Source organism: Solea senegalensis, linkage group LG7, assembly GCF_019176455.1.
Source record: "Solea senegalensis isolate Sse05_10M linkage group LG7, IFAPA_SoseM_1, whole genome shotgun sequence".
Lineage (NCBI taxonomy): Eukaryota > Metazoa > Chordata > Actinopteri > Pleuronectiformes > Soleidae > Solea > Solea senegalensis.
In genome coordinates, this window is record NC_058027.1 from 20,298,491 (window position 1) to 20,300,872 (window position 2,382).

A 2,382-nucleotide genomic window follows, 5' to 3' on the forward strand; every position below is an offset into this window, starting at 1 on the left:
AGATTAAATGGAACGAAAGATACTAAAAAACACACACTTCCCGTGTGATAGTGGTAAAATTCATTGTAAAACTAGTTCAATAGTCTTAGCAATGTTACCTAATAATCAACCTGAGTCCGTGTTTGTGTGTTTTTGAACACAGCATCAAATAATAAAACAAAAATAATGGTTCCCATATTTGTTGTGTGAGGGGGAAAGCGCTTGATCTATTTTCAAAGTAGTATTGGCTAATTACCCTTCTGCTTTTTTTGAGAGACGATAAGATCAGTATCTGTCGTGTGTATAAGAGCGAGAGTGAGAAACTGTGACACAGCCTGAGTGTGTGTCTCAGACTGAAGTTACAGGACGTGACACTGTCGCAGGTTCCCTTCGAAAGTTGTTTTTTTTATATCACATTTCTGTGTCTGTACTCCAGTTCCTATCCTCATCATCACCATCATCACCGTGTCGTCCTCTGCACCATGAAGACATTGACTGTGTCTGCGCTCGTCTGTGCCGTGGTGGCCCTGACCGCAGCTACTGGTGAGTATGACGTACAGTATAAGCCATGATGACAGTTAACAACTCCAATCTAACAATAAGTGGTTTGTGACACTTTGCAGTTCTTCCAGCAGCAGTGGACAAGACTAATCAGACAGGTCAGTCGCTCTAACATATACTGTGTTTGTTTTCCGTGTTAAACTGTGTGTAATCTCAGCGACATCTCCATCAAACGCATGAATTATATATTTGCACAAGACTATGTGTCATATTCCACGACGTTATCCACATCGCATGCAGTTTTATTGTGTTTTTATTAATACTATAAAAACAATGAACTATCCTCAGCAAAGATTCTCCTGGTCAAGAGGTCAGCGAGTTGTTACGGAGGTTGGACTTCTCTCCATGATCGCTGTTACCACTACGTTCCGAAACCTATGACCTGGGCTAGAGCTGAGGTAACCACGGTGACAGCTCACTTTCAGAGAGCTTACATTCTGTTTGTTCTTGCTGACGACTATGTTCTCTCTGTGTGTGTGTGTGTGTGTGTGTGTGTGTGTCCACTGCAGAAACACTGTGAGTCCATCGGTGGAAACCTGGCATCTATCCGCAACATCATGGAGTATCATGACATTCAGAGTCTGATCATGAAAAGCAGCTATGAGTATAAGGAAGCATGGGTGGGAGGCTCCGACGCACAGGAGGTATTTTACTGATCATTGCACAAGTTCAAGAAGGTCAATAAAACACCGTAAAAACTCACCTGGGTCTATGATTCTGTGTCTTCTAGAACAATCAGTGGTTGTGGAGTGACGGCACACCTTTTCACTACGTGAACTGGTGCCCTGGAGAGCCTAATAACTACGGTGGCAAACAGCACTGCTTACAAATGAATCACGGGGGTAAAACAACACAACGCTTAAGACAAAATGTCCACGTAATAACAGTTGATATCAAACCTTTTTACGATAGTCATTTTAGGAGTATTGTGAGATTATTAGTGACCACAATACTGTGTCATGACACTGTAAATGACCATGTTTCCTGACTTTTGTTTTTGCAGCTGAGAAATGTTGGGATGACTATGGGTGCAATGCAAGGAAACCGTCTGTCTGTTCCAAGAAAGGCTAACGACACACAGACAGACACACAGACACACAGAGGAGTCCGTCATCAGTCTCATATATAATATAACCAGCAGCTCTCTATCTCTTCTTTCACATCCTTACTTTTCTTCTGTTGCTAATTCAGTGCGACTCAAATTGACAGCAACATAAATGGAAGCTGGGCTTGGGAAGATAAACTGTTATTGGCACAGATGTCCGTCTTTTCTTCTGCAAACTGATCTTGATGCAAAAATAAAAGGCTGAAGCATTGAAATGTGTCTGTGTCGCAGTCATGGTGTCAACACTTTTTTTCTTTCTCGTCCTAATTGCAAACAAACAAACTCAATGAGATTTGCTGAACTACGTTACTGATTTAATACAGATACAGATACACATGTGGTATATTTGTATTGTCTGCTGAACTTTATTCTACAATTTCTGTGGTTCAGTTTTGCATCCATTGCAAATACTTGTGAATACGACACAGTCTTGTGACCCAGGGGTAAAAGCTGATTGTGCACATTTACATTGAAGATAACGGCGAACTCTATGAAATTACAAACCAATGATATAAACCTTGTTCTGTTCCACCAGAAAGTTTTGCGTACATTAGACTTCACCATATTAGGTAAATAACTTTACAAGCTACCTGTTGTTGGGTAAATGTGTGATGAGTGACTCTGAGATTATGAAGAGAAACCAGCATCACTTTTCTGCTTTTGTGTGTGTGTGTGTGACAAAGATTGCATTGTCGTTGCAAAGAAGTTGGTCTCACATACTGTTTATATATATACTT

At 40.8% G+C, this 2,382-nt stretch overlaps 1 protein-coding gene across 1 annotated transcript; it reads left to right on the plus strand.

Moving 5' to 3' along the window:
- The first annotated feature begins 294 nt into the window (after positions 1-294).
- Positions 295-1,860, plus strand: LOC122772032 (ladderlectin-like). Its single transcript, XM_044029665.1, has 6 exons — positions 295-522; positions 603-638; positions 829-938; positions 1,050-1,184; positions 1,271-1,382; positions 1,544-1,860. The coding sequence occupies exons 1-6, from the start codon at positions 462-464 to the stop codon at positions 1,609-1,611; spliced, it is 522 nt and encodes a 173-aa protein (XP_043885600.1). The 5' UTR covers positions 295-461; the 3' UTR covers positions 1,612-1,860.
- The last annotated feature ends 522 nt before the right edge of the window (positions 1,861-2,382 follow it).

Excerpts from the sequence above, each read along its gene's own strand:
- LOC122772032 (XM_044029665.1), top strand. The coding sequence starts at position 462 with ATGAAGACATTGACTGTGTCTGCGCTCGTCTGTGCCGTGGTGGCCCTG. Across the intron at positions 939-1,049 it reads TGACCTGGGCTAGAGCTGAG|AAACACTGTGAGTCCATCGG; the intron begins GTAACCACGGTG and ends TGTCCACTGCAG. Across the intron at positions 1,185-1,270 it reads GAGGCTCCGACGCACAGGAG|AACAATCAGTGGTTGTGGAG; the intron begins GTATTTTACTGA and ends TGTGTCTTCTAG.